The sequence below is a fragment of the Diadema antillarum genome, unplaced genomic scaffold, assembly GCF_040938485.1.
Source record: "Diadema antillarum isolate AM-2024a unplaced genomic scaffold, OU_Dant_1.0 scf00000050, whole genome shotgun sequence".
NCBI classification, from domain to species: Eukaryota; Metazoa; Echinodermata; class Echinoidea; order Diadematoida; family Diadematidae; genus Diadema; species Diadema antillarum.
The window spans coordinates 492,042-516,939 of record NW_027270939.1 but is presented as its reverse complement, the minus strand read 5'-3'; the positions used below and the strand labels follow the sequence as shown (position 1 = coordinate 516,939).

The 24,898-nt window shown below is 39.2% G+C and overlaps 1 protein-coding gene across 1 annotated transcript; it reads right to left on the bottom strand.

Moving 5' to 3' along the window:
- Positions 1 to 11,335: 11,335 nt before the first annotated feature.
- LOC139715546 (ubiquitin thioesterase zranb1-like) lies at positions 11,336 to 24,343 on the bottom strand. Its single transcript, XM_071627110.1, has 7 exons — positions 24,276 to 24,343; positions 16,559 to 17,701; positions 15,572 to 15,643; positions 14,748 to 14,946; positions 13,459 to 13,703; positions 12,543 to 12,772; positions 11,336 to 11,500 (listed from the first exon to the last, which is right to left on the bottom strand). Exons 2-7 carry the CDS (start codon positions 17,658 to 17,660, stop codon positions 11,336 to 11,338), a joined length of 2,013 nt encoding a protein of 670 aa, XP_071483211.1. The 5' UTR covers positions 17,661 to 17,701; positions 24,276 to 24,343.
- Between the last annotated feature and the right edge of the window lie 555 nt (positions 24,344 to 24,898).

The window sequence follows — 24,898 nt, the reverse complement described above, 5'->3', positions numbered from 1 at the left end:
TGCACATTCATATCCACTGTGCGAGAACTATTTTGCAGAAATTAGCAAAACTTCAAAATGTCAGAACTTCCTTATTTTTCATCCGATTTCAGTCAAATTTTTACCATTGAACTTGTAAGATTTTACTCTTTTTTTTATCAGACTAACTTGTTTTTGGAATGAATTTCCCCTTTAAAGTGCAGGGCCCTGTTTTAAGAAGAGCTAAAATTGATTATAAAGTTGATTTCAACTGTAAGTCTATGGCAACCTGTGTGATAAGAAAATTTAAAATCGATTTTATCTTTTGATAAAACGGGGCCCATATGTTTGATAGGTGTATTTGTTTTCCTTCTCATCTTGATATATATGAATGCATTACATTTGTATAGTTTGTACATAAATATATTGATATAGGTACATGCCGTCAATCCCTCGTTTGAGGCGAGACCCCACTTCCACGAAGCTGATGGGGTGCTATACCTCGCTAAAGATTTTTCGTTTGGGAGTTGGGAGTCGAAGTATTTGTCCATTGCAAATTAACTTTCTGCTCAGGCGTGACAAACCTGGAGGCCAAGCCAGGGTTTAATGACTCCAGCAGCTAAGGTATTACGTAAGAGCATGATAAGGATATCTGCCTGTGGCAGACCATTCAAAGTGAACTCAATTTTCTCTATCCTTTCTAAAGTTTTCAATTTTACATTCTATTGAGAAATTCTATGGTCATCCATTTTACATTTCGAACGAAAAAAATTGACCCATAAATAACGAAAATACAGGAATAAGAAAAAGAGCATTGTAGAAGTTTGTCGACACACACACACACCATGGAGCTACATAGCCCATGCCAAAACCAAAACAATCTCCTCCTCGCGGGTGCCCCCCGCCCAAGCCCCCCCCCCCCCCCCCCCCCCCCCCCCCCGGCGCTGTGGCGATGACTGATGCTTAGATTAGGCCAGGGTCAAGAAACAGGTGTTTTATATCTTTGGTTTTTAAATCATTGATTGCCAAGATATACACTGGCATTATTTATGGGGGTGTAGCCTCTTCAAACAAGAGATTTGCGTCATGGATAAATAGATATTAGATAAATAGATAAAAGAGATGGATATATATATATACACACACAGAGCTCAACACTACCTTACCTATTTTCATACTACTCAACCAGCACGTGACCATAGCCAATACATAGTCATATATACTTACATAATTCCATACTACCGGAGAGACTGTAAAGTCACTATTAGAATTTCCTAACTCCCAACTGAAAAGCAACAGGCTTGCTATGTTAATTGAAAGAAGATTTTGAACAGTAATGCCACTGATAAAAAGACCACACAGAAAAACAAACTTTTTTTTTCTCAAAATTTATTGTGCACTGCTCTGAAACTCTACATACAGGTGTATATCACACATCATAAAAGGTACCATACCTCTGGCTCCATAGAAATCTAAAGTAGTCAAAACATAGGGCTACATATCTTTCTCTTTTTCTTGTCTTTTTCCCCCTTTAAGTCAATTCAGTAAATTGGTTATAATTCATGCCGTATATACACAATATCATAGTGTCACCGACCTATGCTGTCCCCATTTCAGTCCGAATTGCATAACTGGGTGAGTGACGGCAATATAGCTTTACCATCCTCATGGTTTGATAGGGAAATTTTGCCAACTGAAGAGCAAATTTAAATCACTATGAAGTGTCAGGAGTTTTTAGAGGAGGGTGCATGCAGGCACACGAGTTGCACTCAATCATAGTGGAACTAAAAAGACATTGTATGCTAATCAATACAAATATAAATATGTGAACTTTCCAATCAATTATGAAGGTAGTTTATAAAGACAATAATAAAAAAAAACTAACAAGCTCATACAAATACAAGACATATCAAATGTGAAAATTCTTTGAGTAAGCACTGCGTAATAACTGACCCAAACCAACACCACTACTCGCCAAGCAACAAGGCCTGAAAAAAAAGGAAAAGGAAAAATTGTCCTTCTCACTATGAACTTGCTTGATACATAAGGCTACCGAGTTGTTTCAGTTAGTCGCACAAGTACCAAATTGGCAACCTTTGTCTGTCATACTTCTGAATGGTACAAATTATGTCTACTTCATTGCAGAAAAGGGAACTTCATTATAAAGAGGACTAAAAAAAATTGACAATAACCCTGTTATATCAGGGTTTTCACTATATCTTTACAGAAACAAAAACATAAAGAGTTGGAAATTTCAAAATACAAGTGTACCTTGTTATCGCAATGTTTTAGTATATTTGACCTCTATGTATAAAGAAGGTTCCACTGTGCTCTTTAATTACATTCATACAGCACAAAAATAGGGGAGCTAGGTAATTGCATAGGCTAATAGAATATGGCTTTTTTGAGGCTTTTCTTCCCTGTTCTTTTCTCTTCTGCTATAGAAGTTTAACTGGTCCATGCTACTGGAGCAAGACTACAGCACTGCAAACATCCAAAAGGCTGCTGATTAAAAGAAGAAAACCATGACATGCATCTCCGAGCCCTCAAGGCTGACAGCGTAATAGTGCAATGCAATCAACTACCAGTATGTCTTGTCTGGTGGTAGTTGAACCAATACCACTACAAAATACCAACTACGTTGGTAAAAACTTGACATGGCCTGGCACAAGGAAACTTCTAAAGTCTGTTCTGTGCTAATCAAGAAAAAATCTGAAGGAAACATTGCACTGCAAGTCACATGTACCGATGGCACTGTTACAGAACCGAGAACGAGCCTGAAATTGCATCAAGAAAAAACAAACATAGAAGTAGGAAAATTATGCCGTTTACTGTGACATAACAGGGTATACTTTGAAATTTTGTGATTTTAAATGGGAAAATGGCTTTAATGTGTAAGACAAGACAGTGCGAAATTATAAGAAATTTCTCCCAATAGGTTGAATTAATGCAAATAAAGGACTAGTATTTCTTGCAAGCAGTCAATGATGGTTTAACACAAGATATCATGGCCTATTCATTGGTGCAGCTAAATTAATTTCAGGGACTCTACAGAGTCATGTTACATGGCTTTATGTATTCAAACTGTTATATAAGTTGTGTACCTTCTGTTTACTTTTACCCATTTTTTTTTAAATCCTGTGCAAATTCTATAATGCATCCAATACTACCTCAATATTGGCAAGATGATACAGAATTAGTCCCAAAGCCATCCTATGAGACGTACATCTATCCCTCTACAGGGAGTCAAATTTGACTCTTATTTTAACAATACTGAATAGGCCTTATGGAAGAGCATAAAAATCATAGTATATTCCACACAACCCTCTGAATGCGGTCTGTACATAGCATTACTACTGAATATTACAACCAATACAGTTAACATAATCCAGTGCCTCAAACACACACACACACACAAAAGAAAAGAAAGTATAGGTATTCATGCTCCCAATTAAGTATGTTTTTCAGTGTTTCTATTTTTTTTTATCACATATGATTATACATAGACAAATACATTACTAGACAGAAAAGGAGCATAGCTGTTACCCTTTCTACCAAAATCACCTATTTCAAGTCATTTTATTAGGGACATCTGATACAAATCGAACACTATGTAAATTGTAATAAGATGTATTTGCATCAGTGGTGGTCTTGTTTTTTCAGAGAAGACCATAGACAATAAACTAGTAGGTATTTGCACCATATGCACACAAAACAGCTTTATATGCAGTGTATGTGCCTCGTATGACAGAGCATAAAATGAAATAACAAGTATGTATAAAACAAAATACATCAAAGAAGTGAAGAAAGAGGATGTACAATTTGTCCACCACACTATAAACATTTCATTAACATCAGACCTGCACTTTGCTCAATTACCGAAGCCGAATATTGTCCTAATGTTCGATCACTTCCACCATATTAATGTTATTCTGTAATACACTCCTCTCATTTTTGCTGTGATACAAAGAAAAAAATTGTGAATACTTCGTGAAAAGCCTATTAATTTTCAGTACTTATCTGACATATTGTCACAATAGAGTAAAGATCCTTATGCTGTATTCCACAATCATCAGAGTCAAAGAATATTACTTTGTTTTTGACCGTTTTTCGTAAAGGCATACCTGCTTACATCATCAAAAGACACTTCATAATCATTGTAAAACCAGTGTTGCCTCCATTCTAAGAGAACTTGTGAAAACTGAAGCCGAACTCCTGTTAGACACCTTATGACTCTTCCCCTAGAGGTAAAAAATTGAAATAAATTGAACATAGCTTGCATCAAGCAATAAGAATTGTGAATGGCTATCATCTCTAGTCTACCAATTCCTGCTGAGCTGACCCACTCAATAATCTCCACGAGCTAGTCTTCACCTGACAAACACTCAAGAGCCGGCAATGCATTTATGGTATGGCAGCAAAGTAATTGACCTACCATCTGGAACGACAGTAAAAACTTGTATAACTGGACAATTGCAAACATGAAGCATCACAGACGTGCAAATCGACTGTTTGATGAGCAAACATGTCAGAGCACTCGCCAATCTCTCTCCGTCCAACTGCAATAATAAATCAAATGTAAGACTGATGACTTCTTGCTCGTCTACAGTTGACAAGTTCATGCTTGTGCGTGAAAAAACAACAACCACACACACACACACACACACACACACACACACACACACACACAACACATTTGACCAGCTCGCAGGTAGCAGTGGTTCAAATGACCCTAGATTTAAAACCATCAAATCAAAACAGTTGATGGCTAAATATCACCCACTTACATAATCCAACTCAACTTTTGTTTTAAAAGGCTCCCTCGAATGTTTAGAAATGCCCTTTCACTGCAATATTAATAAAATGTTCAGACACTGTCCATGCTCACTACAACTCTGTGTCTCATTATGTACTTTTTCTCAAATGACCTTTATTTGCTCATGCACAGAATGTAAATCCAAACTGGTTTAAATAGGCATTCTGTGTTCTACATGCAATATACTTCCTTTCAGCCATTATTTGTTTTATGAAAATGAGATGCACATGTGGACGCATAGGCCCGAATTCACGAAGGTGGTACAAATAAAACCATGGTTTAAACCATGGACAAAAACCATGGAGCGCTAAGTGTCGCATGAAATGTTTCGCTACAAAATCAGTCATTTCGTCGATGAAATTATTATTTTGTAACGAATGACAACATTTTGTAAAGAAATGATAATTTCGTTAACGAAACGGTCATTTAGTCGACGAAATGACCAATTTCGTAGCGAAATATTCCGTGCGACACTTGGCGCTCCATGGTTTTTGTCCATGGTTTAAACCATGGTTTTTGTCCATGGTTTAAACCATGGTTTCATTTGTACCACCTTCGTGAATTCGGGCCAATATGTTTTGAAGCAATGGTGTTGAACTTCAATGCATCAGACCTGGCCAACAATCTATTTTTTTCACCCTGTTCTTCAGTCTCCATTTCTACTTTGATCATCATTTCTGTTATGTGTTCATCACATTTTCTATGTATGTATTGTCTATTGTCTGTTTGATCATTGAGCAAATGGATAATCATTATAATTGGAACAAAACATAACAGTCACAGACAATCAACTGAAGTAGAGCAAGTAATTGTTAATGAAAATTAGATTCAGGAGATGAAGAGCTGACAACAGGAATACATCATGTATCTTTCCATAAGCCTCTAATCCTGAGCTGAGAAAATGTAAAGAAACAAATTGAGTGCACACCAAGAAAGCCGATGAGAATGCAAAGTAACGGATTTTAGTCCACTCGGTCCTATATTCTCTGATAATGAGATAAACAAGTAACATACATTTTCAATGCAACAAAAACATTCAACAAGCAGTTACGAAAACAACTGATCTCTTACAAGGCAATGCGATGAAATTAAACCCTCATGCACCAATATTATTTCACATCACTTGCATTGGCACTATGAATGGCCCAAAATGTTACCAGGTGAATAGATAAGAGTGTCATGCCAAATGCAAACCATCACATTTCGATTTCTGTTTGCATCTAGTGTTGTAACCATGGAACACAGCTTCACAATCTTCTGCTTCCTTTATACATGAATGCCAAAATTTTGTCTTTCACAGCTTTTTTCTGCTACAAAAAAGAAAGCAAAACCGAATAACAAGGCCAACATAACATCTCACTCAAATGCTACAATGATAAATTTGCCATTCAGGAGGTGAAGTTTAAATAGTGGAGACAATGGCTTCAAAACTGTCCAATAGACAAATATTAGTGTTTCAAATATTATTAATGCTTTGCTGTTCGTTATTTTATGACCCTTCCCCCCCCCCCCCCAACACACACACACAAATAATAACTGTATGATTTCATTCCGACAGATTACTGTTATAGCATCCCTCACTTGCATTCCATAATTTTGAATGTACTTCCTACGGGACACAGGCAGCTTTGGTGATTGCATGGTATTCTATGAGATGGAGCAGACAGACAGACAGACAGACAGACAGGTAGACAAACAAACAGACAGACACAGATAGAGTGATTATGAGAGAGATAGAGAGTACGAAAGAAGCAATGTAAAATGTGACTGTGACATGCCTGCTCGACAAAGTGGCAGTTCATTTTCAATACCCTCCTGTTCTTTATGCACTCTGAAATCTACCATGTAACTGAAAGAAATCAGTCTTTGACAACCTGCATGTTGAAACAAACCAAAATATGCATATTATACAGCGCAAAACAATATTCTTTGACACGAGGTCTGCGAAATGCCCGAACACCAAATTGTACAGGATAAATAAGAAATGTTAACCTACTCCTACATAGAGGTAAAGCACTGCACACTTGAACATTACGGAAGTTAGCCTCACAGAATGCTCATTAAGAGACATAAATAAGATGTCATGCCATACCGTCCAATTTTCATGAACACACAAATCAACTCCTGCAAACAGTCACATCACTGTTGCAATCATCTTTTTTTTCGATGAATAGACACAAAAATACAGTTTAAACTACACTGTAAGTCATATAACATATAAATGCATTGCACAAATAAGGTGAAAACAAACTACAAAATACACCATAGCTTAGATTCAAGTCACCCATTATGAAAAAAAAAGTAAGAAAATTTTTGTCTAATGTAAACAGACCTACCACCTAACTTGTTAGATCTGCAAAATTTACATATATATAATTTGTGTTACAAAAACTGTCATAATATGCTTACATGTATAATCACTCATGCATGCAAAAAGGAAAAATCTCCTAGATGACCCTGTCGTAATAGGCATAGTGAAAATATTGTTTATCACTGCCAGTAGAGGCTCACATGAATAAATAAATTCTGATATCAGACATTTCAAATGGTGTTGATCATACTTCGAAAATTTCATGGTTTTTAAATCAACCTACACTCCATGGACATTCATTGAATATATCTGGTGTATAGGGCACTACATGATGGTAACAGAGCTGCCAATATTGAAATGCAACAGCCAAAGAAATTGAGGGACTTCTCACTGGCTATCACGGAGATGCCTATCTCTAGAATCACAGGGATTGTTAAATGTATATTTTTGGTTGAGATAGGGGATTCAGATTTTAACTTCCAAACTTTCCAACTTATTTGTGAGATGATTAGAAGCCCTATTTAAATATTAAAGAGCATACAATTCCAGAGGTATTCAAAGTTTATTTTATGAAAATTGATTTTGAAAAAGCCGAGATATCCAAAAAACAAAACAAAACAAAACAAAACAAAACAAAAACCAAAGTGGCCCCAATTAAAGGTGTGTTCCACCTTTCGATAGAATCTCTTTGTTTTGTAATATCTCGGTCATTTTAAACAGCAATTTTCATCAAATCAACTTTGAATTCCTCTTAGAATTGTGTGCGCTTTCACATTTCATGAGCGGTTTCTCATTATCTCACAAATAAGTTGGCAACTTGAAGCCAAGTCTCAACCACAACTATACCATCCCTTTAAAACTGGCTCATGATAGTACATTTCCTGCAAGTCTCCTGCTTAATCGGGTAGACTGGCATCCCTGTTGTTCATGTCCAGGATTTCAATATACCTTGAAGGTTGTCCAACAAATCCTTTAGTGCCAAACATAATCCTAAGACCAACTTTTCTGATGAAGAAAAAAATAAATAAATGCACTTTGCATCCACCTCAAGTATTCCAGAAGTACATGTACATATTTGAGGTGACATGGTTTTTGTTTGTAAACCAAGCCCAAGAGAAGGTAAAAATGCCAAAGCCAATCCACTTCTATGCTGAAAGGCCTCTATAGAGCAATGTTGGCATGGGTTATGCTCAGAATGTTACACACAGCAGACTGTATAATCCCATGCAGTTCAGTCAGAAGGTACAGTAGGAGCCATTGCACTCCTATCCTCTTGTAATTACATTCAGTTTTATACAGCCTTCACAAGCATATATATCCACAGATTATACATGTGCCATTCTATTTTCCTAGAAACACATCAGATAAAAGGTGAATATTTTGACTGAGAATTCTTCACAGACTTACTGAATATATGTTTCGCACTTCATTCCCTTCTATTTAAATCCTACAAATATAAAACCATGGCATAGATTAATAATTTTCGATACCAATGAAAACCTACATCATGGTGAAATGCTACAACTTATGGTTATGAGTTGCTAACTTAAAATGCACACAATAATTCATGAGCACATGTTACACAAAGTCTCTTAACGAAAAAAGGTGACTATCAAAACTAGATAGAGCAATAAGATCAGATAAACTGGAATTAACATAGGAAGGTCCACTTTGATGACATTAAAGGAGAACTTTCTGTAGAAGGATTTTGAATGACATTGGTGGAATCGCGCAACAAATTAACAATGGTTTGATATATATCAATATATCAATTTGCTACCTCCCAATATACATTCAAGCAATATGAATCTTTTTCCATCAGGTTCACTTCCCGTTCATTGTGACAGTTCAAACACAAGTAGTGACAGTTGAAACTTGCTACAAAGATTAAACATACCATTGCACTAAAGTCATAATTTTTGCCCATTTCCAGGGAACATTCACTCACCGAAGAAATCACAGCAAGCATCGTACAAAAATCATTTGCATGCAAATATTCAAAACTGGGATAAATAACAAAATCCAATGTCCACACAAGATTAAGACATGAGGCTCTTCTCACCTTCATAAAAAGCTTATGTCTACATTCACAGATGAAATATTATGATTACATTTTCTTTTTTTTTTCTGTTGTTTGTTTGCTTTTAGTATCAAATCTCTGTATCTACTGTTACAAAACTAGCTCTTGCATCATGATATAAATAAATCAGAGGCAAAATACTTCATTTTCTTGAGGTTCTGTGTCGCGCTAAATCTTTTTTCGCACAGCTGCATGCATGTAATCTTGGCGGTGCTAGAGATAAAGAGAATGAAACATCACCCTGCCACAAGATACTCCCTTCCTTTGCAGCTTCCCATCTAAAGTCTGTTCTCTCCAACTTCTAGCAGGCTTAATTTCCCTTCCAACCAAAGAGAAGGAAAGGAAAGAACAACTAAAAAGGAAGAAATGGATGAGAGGAAGGAAGAAGAGTGTTGTTTGTTTGTATTTTTCCCCTATCAAGTTACCATTTTACCAATCACGTCTTATCATTGCATGATGTTTGACAAGCAAGTGACTGCAAGTACACAAAAGAAAAATCAACCTAAAAAACAGACAATGGAAGCAGCAGCTGTTGCTAAGATACTGATCTTTTCCCCACATGTTGTTTGTTTGGTTTTTGTCGAGGAAGGCGCACATCAAACTTCCACTTTGCTCTGTGCATCCTGCCACCAGGAAACAAGCACCAAATTGATAAGATCTTTCATCATATAAAGAACAATTTTGGGAAGTGACAGTGTTAACACCTGCATCTTTGAGAATGAAAATGGCAACACAAACTAAACATAACAAATAGCAAAATATTCAATCTATTCTGCATAAACCATACAAAAAAAAAAAACCACACCAACATCTAGAGATGTGAGTTGTCATGCAACAGCACCTGTGTATCCCCCAGTTTGTTGCAAAATCCTCTGCCATACAGTATAGCATGATTTCACTATGATAAACATCTGGACAACATAATGAACAAAATCCTTCGAGAAATGTGGCTTGTAGAGTGCACACAAGCAGACTCCCAAAAATCAACATTTTTTTTTTTGTGTGTATAAAGATGGAACAAGTAAAAGCGATATCACCTAAACTTATGATACACCTCCATACCAAATTTGAAGAAAATCCTCTGGGAAATGTGGCTAGTATCAAGCACACAAGGTCTTATCAACCTAGAGGTGCTATCTGCCAAATTTGGTGAAAATACATCATGGGGTTTTCAAGAAGAAGCTGATTATGTAAAAAATTTTATCCATGACAGATGGTGCACGACACATATTGGACGATGAATGATTGCAATAGCTCAGGTGAGCTATAAACAACCCAACACTGATAACTGAACTAAAAACATTTAAAAAAAAACCCATCCTCATAAGAGACACATTCCAACTGAACCTTGAGAATATAAATTATACTGCTACTTGTGAATAGTTATTAAAGAACTTTTAACAAAGTTTGACATGGATATATTTTGCACCATAGCAGTTTGATTCAAAGAAACAAAACCACATAAAACTGATTGAACACATGCAAAAACACCAAACATAAAGAAAAAAACACAACTAATATCTATACAGGATCAATCCGTTGCTGACTCAATATGGGTCCCGAATAATGATTCAGCCACGACTGTTTGCACGGCAGTACAGGGTTCCGCAGTCTCACTTGTGGGGTTTGAAGGTTACAGTAAAACTAACTGATAGCACTCTCCCCAAATGATGGCATGGCAGAGAAGCAGGATGCTTTGCTTGAGTGGAGTAAATGCCTTCTACGAGCCATTTGGGGGACACGCTGAAAGCTTTCACACAGGGAGAGCAAAGTTAGATCCAACCATTTTAAACTTCATACAAAACTGAGGAAGAGAGGATAACTCAAAAATCTGAAAACCAAAAAGTGTCTTTTGAGATGAGTGGAGAGACGCTTTCAAACACATTTTGTCTAGAACCACTATCTAGGCTTCAGACATTCTGAAGAGTCGATCCGCAGGCTGCGTGTTTATGCTTCCTTTAACAATGCTCACATAAAACAACAACAAAAAGAAAACCTTGTGGCATAAAAAAAAATTTCACTCTCTCTCTCAACCGTTGTGAGTCAATGGCAGGGCAGGGCAGAGCTGAGCAGCATCACCAAAAAAAGTACACACTCACTGAATAAGTGACAGCGAGGCCGTTGCACCGCGGAGGTTGAAACGGAGCTTGCTCCCGGTCTGCCGCCGTCATCATAACTCCTGGGCGAGGCGGCGATAGCGCTGCAGCCACTCCTCCACCATCTGACCGATGAGGACCGGCCGCTGCCGCTGGTGAACCTGCTGGGCCACAAAGGTGCCTCCTGCCGTGTAGCAACAGTCTAGCCACTCGTTCAGCAGCCGCTCCTCGGTACCAACCTGATGATTGATAGCCGGGGATGGGACATGAGGAGGGACGGATACCAAAGGGGAAGAGGAGAAAACAGACATAATTGTATTGAATGTGTGGCAAAGGCAACATTTTGAGACTGAGAACATGTGCAAGGGAACACAAAATGGAAAGTATGTGAATGGAAACATGTGAGTGTTGAAAGAGAAATAAAGAGTTGGAGAGTGTATAAAGACAAAGGGAAAATGAGAGACAGAGAGAAAGAGATATTATAAGGACAGTGACAACGGCTACCATTCATTGTAGTCATGTAAATATAAGATAAGAAGAAGTACATGCTGCCTTCCCTCCTGGAACCAACAGAGTGTAAATACAGCTTGACTTTTATAGTGGTCCTTCATAGCACTCTCTGGAACATCCAACAGAGTAATCTCTAGATTGAAAGCAAAGTGAAAACTATCCGATTAAATCTGAGACACAACCATTACAGTTAACGTTTAAAGAGAAATGAGAGGTGAATGTAAAATGGAAGAAACATGGACCAGGCATGGGAAAATTTACAGCATACCAACATCTCAACTCTGGCAAATGATGTATACTTTCTTTAAAAAAAAGGAGAAAAAATATGTCTGTTACTATGAGATCTAAATTGTCACTATATGACTTCAATTTGACTAGGGTTTCCACTTTAACAAGATCAGCTTCAATGGTAACTTGTGGCATGACATTATTGCACAAGCAAGTGTCACTTAGCTATCAGAAACATCTCCCTTGTCAGAAGTCAATGCCCAATATAAACTCAAATTGATATTAGCAAGACTTCCATGTCCAAAGGGCCCTGTAGGGTGTGGCAGGCATCTATTCACACAATACAACACAGTTGACAACTTTGCAAACATCACTGCAGTATTCGGAGGGCTGAAAAGGTGTATTTTTTGTGGAAAAACAGTATTTCCCATGAAACTTGCAAGATTTCTGGCAAAAAAAAAGAAAAGAAAAAAGAAAAGAACAGTTAGCATCTCTGACACAGTCATGTCAGAAATGTCACACAACATACAGCCACTTCCTCACCTCCAGTGGAGTGATAAAGTGGACAGGCAGCAGTTTGCCCTCGCTGTCTGTGAGGGGCAAGTAGACCGTCTGTGTGTTGTCCCCGCCATCCAGGTTGGCACCTGCACCACGGTTGTCCTCCGTCTCTGACTCCTGGGCCACGAGGGCAGAGAAGTGACCGCGGGTGTAGGCCAGGGCGATGGGGGACTTGCAGCAGAATGTCACCTCCCAGAGCAGTGGGAGATACACACCTGGGGGAGGGGTGAAGCAGTAAGTGGGGATAAAGGTAGACATCACTTGAGGATATTATATATCTACATCATTTGTTGCAAATCACAACATTACAACAGGACAGGAAGATGTTCCCTTTTCATTCAAAACACAAGATTCTTTGAGAAGTCATAATATCAGTTTTATCATTGTTTTACCTTGTTTGTCCTAACAAGTGGGTGCTCTTTTTCTTTTTTTTCCCCTTTGGTTGGAACTGATCGAAGTGAAAGCATTATAAGTGAAATGAATGAATTGGGGAATGTGGTTACTTTGTGCTGTTATAACTTTACTCCAAATTTTTACTCCTTCTCTATGATCATCTTACTATAGTTTAAGGGTCAATAGGTCCTTTCAACTTTATTGAAGAGAGGAAGGAATAAGTATTAAATATGCACGGATGTATCAGCAGAACTAACATACATGTAAATGTAAAGTTATATCAAGAAATCCCATACCACCCTATATCTGTACAGGATATGCCATGAAAACAGCGATATAATGTGGAAGCATCATAAAGTTACCTTTCACATTAGGCCCAAAATTTCAACTGCAGACACAGTATGTACAAATGCAAAATAAAAAGAAACAAAAAGGTAGAGCCATATGTGACAGGGTGAATGGCATGGAAAACAAAACAAAACCAAAAATGGTGGACACATAAGTGTACCTTGAAAGCGTGCATAGCCCAGGTTCTCGCCACGGAAGCTCTTGATGAACTTGACGCCGTAGACAATGATGGGCCGGCGCAGAATGTGGGCCAGGGCAAAGATGTGGGTCTGCTCCAGGGCCGCCCCGGGCTGGCCGGCCAGGCTCAGCATGAGTGACCAGTCGTTCAGCCACTGGTCATCGTCCAGGCTGAAGTGCATGCTCTCCATGTGCATGGACTCGTAGGCCTTCCACCGACTGTAGAACCTGCTTGCAGGCAAAGGGAGAGAACACATATATGGGGGCGGGGAGGAGGAGGAGAGGGAGAATGCTCAGTGAAGTTTATTGTTGGAGACCAACACAAAAAGGCTAAGTATGCATCATACAGGCAAAGTAACAGTCTTGCAGATTAAAAGACATAATTCAATGTTGTCATGGCTCAATTTATGACTTGCTAAACTTCGTTGACTGGGCTGCAAAATTGTGTTCACTCTGATGAAGAAACACTCAAACATACAAAAGTTGTGAAAATTGCACAAACAAGATATCAATGATAAAAATCACAGTGTTAGTGATCTGTTTGAAATATGGCTTGAACATAGTATTCCAATGCTACTGTGTGTGCCAAAAAATCAAGTATAGTTTTGAAATCAAGCAATTTGCAACTGTACATAAATAAAATATGTAATAAAACTATGGAAATAAGTGGTGGAAGTTTCAAATGTTAATGGATACAGTTGCAGCAGTCACAACCGGGTTTGAAAATTAGATGAAGCAAACAACATAACCCCTTTATAACTTTCCCATTGGTTCATTAAAAAAAATGAATAAAGATATAATCGATAAACACGTAAATCATATTTGAGGTTCATTAATGTAGCAACTACAATGCTATGCCCCTCAAAAGTTGTCGTTCTGAAAGTAAAGCAAGTACCGAAGTACATCACACAGCCACCCACTCCAGCTGCCTGTTGGCAAGACTTTGAATTGACATGCACCACAGAAGCCCTGTTTCTAAAATGACTATCACAAATAATACTTCAAGATTTAAACCTCATGTGAACCAAGGAGAAATCAAATAAGACTTTATTGCATTCAGTTAGAATTTATTCAAAACCACTTTTAAATCAATGTGAGGTTTTGATAATGACAGCGGGAAAGAATATAAAGTGAAGTGCTATCCATATACTTGGCTCAAATCAATGCTTGTCTCCCTCCCACCCCCCCCCCCCACATCTCCTTCCACACATCCCTTATTCTCCACCCCCAAGCCCTTCCCAGAATCTGTTTATAAATTCTAACTCATCTCACCTGTGAGCCCCTTCATTGAGACTATCGCCCAGTGCCCTCCGGAGCACCGCGTCGGTGTCAAACACACCCCAGGTGGCTTGAAGCACCGAGTCAAGCAGGCAGTCGCCGGCCGTACGGTTCCAGAGGGCGTAGAGGCGGCTCCCCATGGAATCCGTCACTTCCAGGCTCCAGTTAATGATGGGCGACTCCTGCTCCAGCTCTGAGAACAGAGATGCAGTGGGCGATGAAGGAACATGTGACTTCAAACCACAGAAAGTAGCTCTCATTTGTTAGCACATGACGAACAGAACTTTGCTCTTCCTCACTTCAAATGACTGTAATATCTTCTGTTGCAGAAGAGAGACATGTAGTTCCCATCACCATTTCAATAAAACATAGGTCTGTTAGAAAGTGATAGTAAGCAAATCTAGCTTAGCTTACGCTTGCCAAAACTCCAGAAGTTTTTTGTAGGGGTCAAATTACTCTTCTACTATCCATAACATTTTGGTCAATGGTGATATTGTTGGAGCGATGGCATTTCTTTAACTGAAACACACCATACATTGTACCAACTTCAATACAAGAACAGAAGAGCAAGAAAAAAGACTATTTATCTATCAACATGATGAATAGTCTCTGTCATAAAACCACATCAGTTTGACTTTGCAACAGGTACTGCACAGAGTTTTGTAAAGTAAGAGACATTGTCACTATGTGGTGGATTTGAATGGTTTCCCTATGGCATCTTGTAGAGTTTGACAGTGCACAAAACGGTCAACATGGGTGAATCCCCCAACCTCTTCCCCAACACTACAATGTCGGTTACATTACCGTCTCATCCATACCTTTTTGAGCATCTTGATCGAGAAGCTCATCCAAGAGTTGATTACGCACCGAATGAGGGAGGTAGTTAATTTCTAAACAGAGAGAAACAATAATAATAGTAATTCCATTAAGCAAAACACACATACATACGTGTATGTACCATTTTCTCATAAGCTACATAATATTGTAATTCCTTCATCAACATTTGAATTACCAGTTAAGACTGAAATCATGACACAAGAATTTTTCAATAATAACTTGTGAAGAAACAAAAAAATTATGTCTCATTCAGGTAATTTTCATATTAGTTAGTTTTTCAAGACTGCACAGTCTTCAAAACCAATGTTTCCAACTTTATTTTTCCTTTTCTTGACCACCAGAATATCATATTGTGAAAAATAATGACTGAAAAGAACAAACAAACCTTAAGTCTATTAAACAGCCTAACATAAGCAAGGGTCTTCACGGCACAAGCACCGTTTTGGGGGAAACAATAAAATGTTCAATGTTTAATATTTCACATGAAATTAAACACTTGCAAGGTGCATGTTCTCACGTACGAGACAGGGCAAATGACTAGACTGCCCTTCATCTCATATCATGCCCTAAACAACAAAATTAAAATGTTCATAATTTCAGTGGAACAAGACATACAAAAAGTCGTATACATGTCCCACCCCCCAAAAAAATTTACTATGGGAGCAGGAAACATTTGAAAGGTATGTATTATAAATACCACTGCATGGTAAAGAGATGTAGCTTATGTGACAAATTTGCAGAAAATAGGTTACACCACTTTGTTCTTAAATTTCCTTACTGCAGCTGATAAAAAAGTATAATCACAAAAACTGACATTTCACTTACGTCTGTCATGGATTTGAACTTGTAAGGGACATATTTGCATAATTTAGTTATGATACCAAGAAGATATCACTGTGTTTACAAATGAGTTGAAGATTTTATAAAATATTTTCATCACATTTTCTACAGATATGCTGAGTTCTTACCTCCTGGTAGTATAAATGTTATAATATCTGTAACAAAATAGCATGGGAAATCCCCCTTCCTCTGCCGTATTGACTTTGCAACATCTTTTCGAATGTCTGAGGCAAGTTCTGGGCACACATTAGACGGCGGCCGTTTGACAGTGTGAGTGGCAATGTCTCTTGACAGCAGCACGGCTAGAAGGTCTTCCCTTCTGAAGCGAACAGCCAGGTGGACAAGGGTCAGTCCAACATCAAAGACACCAGAACGATTGAGGAGGAGCACCTCATCAGCTGTAAGCTGGCGCGTTGGGTTCCCGCCCGACGCCAGGTACGTCTCGACAGCCTGGTGGTCGTCGTCCACCACGCCATTGCAGGCATTGAGGAAGAACCAGTCAGACTTGCGGAGCCGGCGTCGGATCAGCTTTATGCGCTTCTCCTGATCGACGTTGATGGTACCATGGCCAAGAGTAGAGGTGGCTCCGATGGCAGGCACTTTGACTGACGAGAGCGTTGGGCCTGGGCTGCGTGGGGGAGAGCTGGTGGGTGAGGTACGGCTTGAGGCGCCAGAGTTCCGAAGGTTCTCCTCAATCAGAGTGCTGCCTGCTCCGATGCTCGTGTCTGGGCTTGGCTTCTGCCGTCCACACCCACAGAGAATGCAGTGTTTGGCCTTGGGCCAATTCTCGTAGGTGCACGAGGCACAAGTCCACTTTTTGGTACTGTTGCATATACTGCGATTGCGGTCATTGTTGACAGTCTGTTGGCCCACTGTGGGGCGGACTAGTTTGGAGCGTGGCTGGCTTCGCCCTTTGCTGTTATCTCCAGCGGGTGGACCGGTCCCCTTTGGGGTGTGGCACAGTGCACATTTGGCAGCTTGGGGCCAGTTTAGGTAGGTGCATGCTTTACAAGGCCACTTGGGGGCGCTGCTCTCCACTTCTGGCAGGATGAGGCGTTGGGGGCTGTGAGTCCTGTCCTCTTCCACAAGAGATGTGGAGGAGCTATCTTGGGTTGGCGAAGTTATCAGCTGCACTGGCTTCGGAGCGTGGCAGAGGGTGCATTTGATGGCGTTGGACCAGTTGTGGTAGGTGCAGTACTCACAAGCCCATTTCGAAGAGCTCTCCGTCATTATGCACCCGTTGTCAACTGTCTCCAAAAGTCAGGAATTTCCTGCAATTCGTGGAGAAACAACATCAAACAAGAAGTAGGGTTTAGCCCTTTTTTTTTTCAAAACCACCATTAAATGCAATGGAATAAAAACGTGCACAGTTAACCGAGTTATGTCAGTGAGAAATGGGGAATTCCCTGGCTACCATCCTGTGACTTAAATGTCATTTACTATATATAGCATGCATATTGCTCAATACCCTTTGGGTGTATTTCCTTTTGAGACAAAGCTCAGTACAAAGGTACACACAAACACACAAAAACACAACAAGGCAATGTACCTAGATCTCCATGAAGCAAAAAACGAAAATGATGAAAACCCTTATTTGTTATACAGTTTAGGCATAGGAAAGCAGTGTGCTTTTTCTACATTTGTACACACACATACAAAAAAAAAAAGGATTTCACAAACAAAACTAAAAAGCAATATTCCATGTAGCATTGTTCGGAGACTTCAGAATTGTTAAATAAAACACAGTGATTTTCATCTGCTTCCAGCACTTTGGATTTGGAGTATTTTACCTTGTTGGGTTACAGAGAAATCATATCTTGGCATACAGCACATCCCTGCAGTATCAAACACTGTTGGCCAGTAAAATTTATCCCATCTCTGTCACAGTCTACATTTTTTTTCAAGTGATAAAAGCAGACAATACCAAATTAACTGCAATTTCTGTAATAACATAGAATAAAAATGAAGTTTATTATGGCTATTATTACAAGTATATTCACATCAATTCCCTCCTCTATCCGTGCCACAAATTTATCCTGCGGAATGCACAATATTATTGATACTCTTTTGTAAGTGCTATTGATGGCTACATGAGTTGCAGGGAATGCATTTTTTGATCATTGCCTTCCCACTTTAAAGCTATAATTATCAACTTCAAGTAAATTGTCTCCCTTCATAAAAAAAAAAGAAAATTGTCGCTGGGTTGACAAGACCTTTTCTGAAATTTTGGTGATTTTTTTTTTTTTTTTTTTTTTTTTTTTTGGGGGGGGGGGGGGGGGATTAATGGCAACGTAATCAGTTAAGTGATGTCCTGTCCAAATCCTAGCAGTCTTATCCCCAAAATGAAGCCACCGTGGCATGTCAAAGGAGAGGTTATCCCATTGGATATACGAGTAGTGCTTTGGCTGCCATGTTTTTTTTTGCTCTCCTGGACATTTGACATTTTGTAGATACGAGGTCTTGTCGCCCCAGCGACGAATAATGAATAACCGGCCACAGAGTACCTCAGTTACAACATGCTTCACAAAAACAGAAAAACTTTGAATAATTTCAAAACATTCATAGCCTTCTAAAACCTAGACAAGATGATTATGAAACTCTGGGGCATTTGTAGTGGTTTCTTTATCTGTTTGGTTGTTGTTGTTCTTTTGGGGTTTTGCAAAAGGAATATTTTGCAGTTTTCTGAGCTTTAGTGTTTGTGACATTATGATATCTGTGACATGATATTATGGTGATGGGGCACATATTTCATGTCTATTTCTACACAATTATTGACAAGCAACTGTCAAATAAACACTTCCAAACCACTTTCTGTTGTGAAAGAAAATAAAAGAAAGAATCTGTTGGGAGTCTGTTTAGACTGTAATCAGCACAAAAAAAAAAAAAAAAAAGTTTGTTGGGTAAACACCAAATTTTGTTGCAGTTAAGCCTCGTTCCCACTAAAGGGGCAGCCTATAATCAGGTGAGCACTGTACCTCAATATGCATCCAGTCTAACGTGTGGTTGAAAGTTGTGTGTTTTACGTCATTGTTACTATGCCTACAGTAGAATGTGCATATGTACATGTACATCATAGGACACCAGGCCAGTAATACAAATGTACACCATGTACATATTATAGATCATGGTTTATTGTATTAGGTTTATTTCTTTATCACTATCATCAGAGGTAATATGTACCATTACCATTACTCATTATCTTCATTGTTATCATACCATCTCATCATTTTTTCTTAAAAGTCATGAAACCATAATGGGGCCATATAAATCATTGATACTATGCTAGTAATACCAAATGAACACAAACTTTCAACATCAAACCACTCCAAGGAAAAGGGGCATTATGGTGACCAGTCCAGTCCATAGCCATGCCATTGCATTATTCGGTTTAATGGTCATGGAACAATGCAACATGATACCCTATTTTAATACAATTTGAAACACCCTCAAACTGTTTCGAAAATCCTATCAAAATTTGATCTCTTCTCTGTTTACACCACTCAGGCCACCTGCCAAGGCAGGCCCTGACTAGTTCTGTTTTCACAATAACTGACCTCCCCTCCGATAAATGGTGCACATTTTACAATACCTCCAAGACTGCTAAAACAGTTTAACCCCAAATGTGATTGAACACGAAAATGTGCAAGTTGTGCAGCGTTTATGTGCACTGTTTGGAGGTTTGCATGGTGAAGTACACGAAAATGTGCAAGTTGTGCAGCGTTTATGTGCACTGTTTGGAGGTTTGCATGGTGAAGTAAATGAGGAAGAGAGGTTTACGGTAACACCATGTGTATATAGTCCTTGCAGGGACTGTTGCTTAGCAGAAGAAGAGCCTAGACAGGGGAAAGTTGGGGAGGGAAGCGACATACATGTAGGGAGAGTGTAAGGAAGGCAAACAATGACAACGTGCGACCCAAAATATCAAATCAGAGTCATTTTAAGGTCAAAACTGTGTGTGGCCCCTGAACCCCTGGATTGTCCACACCACACTATAATAATACATTACAGTCTAGTTAGGCAATCATGCACTTTCGGGCTATATATTATCGGTTCCTCTATCCCCGTATGCATGGTTTTATGCCAAGGTGATATCCCATGAACCATCACGCACTGAACAGCTGGTGAGCTTCTCTTGCTGTATGGAATGCCACTTGAAAGGGTCGCTAAAGCCCACCTTACACTGCGATTTTATAGTGATAGCTTGCGATCATGCATCATTCTAACAAAACGTTGAGCACGGAGTGATATCCTGTGCAGGTAAACCGGGCCATTGCTCTCTATTGCAGGGTTATCTAGCTTTACATGCCATAGTATTTGTATGATTTTAAGCTCGCCTAACACTGCAATGTCTTGCAAAACAATATTGCACCGCAAAAGATTACCAGATGGCGGAAAGTGTTGGGAAGTCTGCAATACAAAAGCCTGTGAATTTTGAACATCCTTGCTAGCCACAACAATCACACTAATATGTTTATGCCTCCTTCATTCATCTGCCGCTGCTACAATTCATGGACATCACCTGCGCAGGTCAGGCAGGCATGCATGTACAACTGTGCATACATGTGGTGGCTGCCTGTAAATTGGTAACTGTGTAGCTGGTATTAACAGACAGATAGGGATAAGATTTTTAAGGATTTTTTTTCTTTCATGTTTTCACAGAATTATCTCCCTAGGGACAGTTTTGGACATGTAAGCCCTCTGTAATAGCTCAGTTAGTGATCCACGGCTCCTTGAGATATATCCATTCATTTAAAATCATACGAAGGCCAAGGGTTTACCAGTTAATAGTAATAGAGTTTCTAGCACTCTTGAGTTGTACTGAGTGCCATACACAGCACCCTGTCGCTGCTCATGCGGCACATGAAAGGGCATTTAGAGCAAACGCCACAGCGCACCATAAGTGCTTTTATTAAGCACACGCATTGACATACACACACATGACACTGTACAGTTACTGTACATGTATATCCCAACACGAAATCCCACACACATGCACACAGTACCAGAACACATGCTATCGAACCCAGGGCATGGTGCCTGATTATGCCAATTGGGCAATAGATGATGTCGCCATGGCGACTGGTATGCCCCCAATGACAGGCTTGTCACAAATGTGTTGAATGTTCACTTTCTTTGAACTACATGTAGGTATAACTGGATGAATGGCTATATTGTTTAAGAGTGCAAGTATTTGGGGATTTGAGGATTTTTACTTGACTTTTGACCCTTTGATAAGTTTATGCATTAAGTAATTTTCAAAGTATGGAGAAGAACTGTAATTTCAGTATTAAATAGTAAAATTTTAGCATTTTAACCAGGCCTTTGTCCCTTGACCTTTGACCCTAAAATTCCCAAGAATCACTGTCAGGTAGAACAAGCATAGATAATTACTAAGTTTCATGATGATACTTTGAGTCACTTTTGAGATATGGTGGAAGAAGTGAAATTTAGCACTTTCACTTGATCTTTGACCTTTTAATCTTTGACCTTTTGGCAAGAAACTTCCAAGAGAATCTCTATTGGGTAAGACATACAATGTATATATTCTGTTTCAAGAAAAATCCTGTAGGCATTGCATAAATAAGAGGGAAAATAGCGAAATTTTAAGGTGTTGACCTTGACTTTTACCATCTAGATCCGTACTAGGGTGTCTGAGTAAAACCACCAATTTTTGGACACTTAAGTTTTTCTGCAATATTTGCTCCACTCAAATAATACATACAAGATTACACGTATAACAATTAATGTATGTTAAAGGCGCATAGTCCCGCCGGTAGTGTAGAGGGCGCTGTTGATGATACTGCCGATCACCGTTAGCATTGATAGGTGTAAGATTGCCAAAGTTGAGCTGTCATCAAGAGTAAAGCGCGTAGGTGTTGCTAAGTTACGTTGCCTTCGTTGTCTTCTCTGCGCATCACGCAGTCTGTAGTAATGCCAGGGTGCGTGCATATGTGCTTCTTATTATGACATCACAAAAGAAGTTGGCTAAATCTGTCATCCCCCTCAGCCGAATCATGAGCCGAACTGTGATCGGACCACTGACTACAGTGGATCGGACTTCTTCGGACTCGGGGAAATGGGTCACAGCGTAAGCGCTAAAGAGGAGTCAATAGCGTAGGTCTCTATAGGAAACTTGCGCCGTGCGCCCGCGTACGCATTTGACTAAACCACCGGGACCAGCATGCAGGGTGGTCCACGAGGGGTTTTAGCATGTCGCTGCAACATGCTAAAATTCTTGTGCAACATCCCAAAACGCCAGCAACATGCTATGCAACATCCTTAAGAATTTGCAACAAGCTCAAAGTAAAAGTATTAAAAAATGTGCAAAACATGTGCATAACATAAGAAACATCAAACTACCAGGTACTTTAGATATTAGTGTAAAACATGAGAGAGAACATTGAATGTAAGCAGCACAAAGAGAGTTTTGTAAGCAGCAAAATATTGCGTACTACATGTATGTACTCATCGTGTGCGCTCCGCGCATATTCAATTTCTGCAATTTATTCTCAGATTCTGAATTGCAACATGCTAAAATTTCAAGTTGTGGACCACCCTGAGCATGTGCCTTTAAATATACCAAACTACTTTTTCCCAATATTGATTTTGTTAAATACATCATAAAATGTCACAAAATCCCCAATATTATCATATCTTGATAATTCCCCAGAATTCGGACAGCCTCTCCAAAATTTGGATACGCGCTGTACACATTCAATGTTAATACACATACGAGGCCGCTGAAAAATGAGCGCGCGCCATACATGTACCTTGTTGGTGCAAGGTTGCATTGCGGACGTTGCCGTGCCCGTTCGTGTCCGAATTCTGGTGACTCGGCATTTGCATTCAGCCCCTGTACATTTACTCGCTGATTCAGCACATATGGAGATTTTATTTTTCTTTTGTGTTTTTGAGGATACCATCACACTCTGAGCTTGCAATAAGCGAAAAATCTAGTAACAGAACGGCATTGTTTTTCAATTTTTAGTGCTTTTTTGGCAACCCTGATTCTTACAATGGGACCCACAAAAGTTGCGCCGATTCTGCGTTTTTGACGACGAAATGTGGGATTTTAGATGGGTTTTTCGATGTGACTTACATTCAGGTCAGGCACTTTCCTGTGGTGAACGAGTGTGCCAGTATGTGAAACAATGGCGGACAGTGATATGCGTGCGATGTGACAGTTGTTAGAATTTGCTGGCTTGTGGTAAGTGTCCAGATTCTGGAGGCCGGCCGAAAACTGGGGGTCCCCTTTACTATGTACCATAGTCATAGACTCATACATAGTTATGGGCAAACTCGGCCCCCAGCGCGCACAAGAGTAGCACCGAGTTTACCCGCTACCGCTAGGCCGAGTTTACCCATAACTACGGTAAATTTACTTTATGCTACAATTTCTTACCAGGTAAGGTACATTGTAAAGTTTACAGCTTACAGTGGTGGTCTAGATCTATACAGTAATCAGTATTCAGGCACTAGATTTTAGACTCTACACTTCAGCGGTTCAGTGACGACAGACGAGAGACTTCAGTGGTCTATAATAGTAATACGTAGGCCTACTTGGCTACTACAGTCTACCACTCTCTGTCCAGAGACCACAGCGTTGAAGACGGTGCATATATCCTGCAGACAGTAAACCTTACCCGTTACAACACAACACACGATTACAATTGAGATTCCACTCCAGGCAGCAGTAACAATAATGAACATACTCGCTCTCGTTCATTTGACGGAGTTGCAGCCTTCACAGACAAAAACACCAGACAAAGAGCTCCTATTTAAAGGTATGTCTCACGATTGCAATTGCCTTATAACAAACTTAATAATATCACATAGTATACCGACCTGGATATGTGCTTAAATCGCAGAATTTCACCACAAACACTGGCAATCATTCTTCTTCTCTGTGTTATTCGTCGACGTTGCTGATAAAGATGAGAGTTACATCATGTAGAGAAGGGCACAGAAAAAAAAAATATTCATAAAAATTCAAAAGATAATATGATTTATAATTATTTTAATACCTTGAAATAGTTATTTTCTATCAATTTTTTACTTTAAAAGTATTTATTTTTATTTCATTCTTTCACCTAAAATCAAACACCATGGTCATAATAATATCAACTATGCTTTATGTCTGTGTTTTTTCGACTGTGACCTTCGAGGAAGACGAGTTTACGAATACCACCTATAAACGGAGAGACGTGAAAGCGAATGTCGTTTTCTGGGGGGTGTTTCATGAAACTTTTTGTCGGTGATTTACACCGACAACTGTTAAAAGCTACTGAAATCCTTGCGTCTGATTGGCTGATAGCAAATTTGTCGGTGAAAACCTCCGATGAACTCGTTGATGAAACGCCCCCCAGTTCTTTCAGGTAGGTCCCGTCTTGTTTTGTTCGTCATCACGCTCACAGTATTGCGATTACGGGAGGAATCGTGGGTTTTCCAAAGATTGCCAAATATATTTA